Raw genomic sequence first — 1,181 nt, 5'->3', positions numbered from 1 at the left:
ATATATATACATATACATATATATATATACATATATACACACACATATATTTATATCTGTGCGGAGAGAGATAAAGAAGGAGAGAAAGAGAAAGTGAGAGAGAGAGAGACAGATACAGACAGACAGGCAAACTGACGGCACATTGAAATAAGCCTCGCTATCACTGACAAACGAGTTTGGTTTGGGAGCTTGCGTCATACTTTAGTCTAACGATTTTAATTCCGGATTAATGGCAACAGTCGTTGCTACCATGTCGTTCCTTCCCCCCTTGGCTCACTGCAACATCGACCACCTAGCAGCTAGAAGGAGAGAAGTTTGCATTAGTAATCGTCTGGCACTAATGTTTAAGTAATTGTACTTGGACAGCATGAAACCATGTGCTTGGTGCATTCTTATGTATGTATATGCGTGTAGTTGTTTACTTATCTTAGTGGGGAGAGAAAGAAGGAGAATGAGAGTGAGCGTGTGTGTGTGTGTGTGTGTGTTAAGCAGACAATTATAGAAACTGCAATGTATATATAGTAGTTAACTTTGGAATATAATTATTGGAGAAAGTAAAACAATATGAGATCTTCCCAAGTTGATGTTGATGGAATCCTACGTGCTCTGGGACAAACAAAATTTTTCCACACCACTCAATTCATCCTGATTTGTGCTTCTGCAATTATAGCATCGACAAATAGTTTTTTCTACGTATTCTTTGGTATGTAACAATACGTATATATGCATGCATTTGTATAGCAGGGCTTTTTGAGGAAAAGAAATTGTGTTGCAGTGGATTTTGTGAACGTGGCTCCAGCCTTGGATGAATTCAGATAACTCGGATATGTTTCGACCAAAATTTTTCCCTTCGAAAGTTTATATATATTCAGTGGAACACATCCAGTGCTGCTGCTGTAGTCTCCTTTAGAGAGATTTAGAAATAATAATATTTCTATGTTTGAAAACCAGTGGATGTGTTCCACTGAATATATATAAACTTTCGAAGAGACAGTCAACAGCCTGCTGGGTTCGACTACTCCACATTGATAAAGGGCAAAAACCCTGAAACTAGTCTGTGGCTGTCTCGTTCGATCATATAATAATATAAATAATATATAGATATATGCATATATCTATATATTATTTATATTATTATATGATCGAACGCCACGCATCCTTTTCCAAGTAAGTTATATATA

At 36.5% G+C, this 1,181-nt stretch overlaps 1 protein-coding gene across 1 annotated transcript in view; it reads left to right on the top strand.

Annotated features, from left to right (window-relative positions):
* Nucleotides 1-333: 333 nt before the first annotated feature.
* LOC106869297 (organic cation transporter protein) overlaps nucleotides 334-1,181 on the top strand; it is a 26,645-nt gene continuing 25,797 nt past the window's right edge. Inside the window, exon 1 of the mRNA XM_014914974.2 lies at nucleotides 334-703. Within this exon, the coding sequence (XP_014770460.2) occupies nucleotides 565-703 (139 nt within the window). The 5' untranslated portion in view covers nucleotides 334-564. The remainder of the gene's footprint in view (nucleotides 704-1,181) is intronic.

The sequence above is a fragment of the Octopus bimaculoides genome, chromosome 11, assembly GCF_001194135.2.
Source record: "Octopus bimaculoides isolate UCB-OBI-ISO-001 chromosome 11, ASM119413v2, whole genome shotgun sequence".
NCBI classification, from domain to species: Eukaryota; Metazoa; Mollusca; class Cephalopoda; order Octopoda; family Octopodidae; genus Octopus; species Octopus bimaculoides.
The sequence above is the reverse complement of the archived record's forward strand: the minus strand, read 5'-3'. Positions and strand labels throughout refer to the sequence as shown.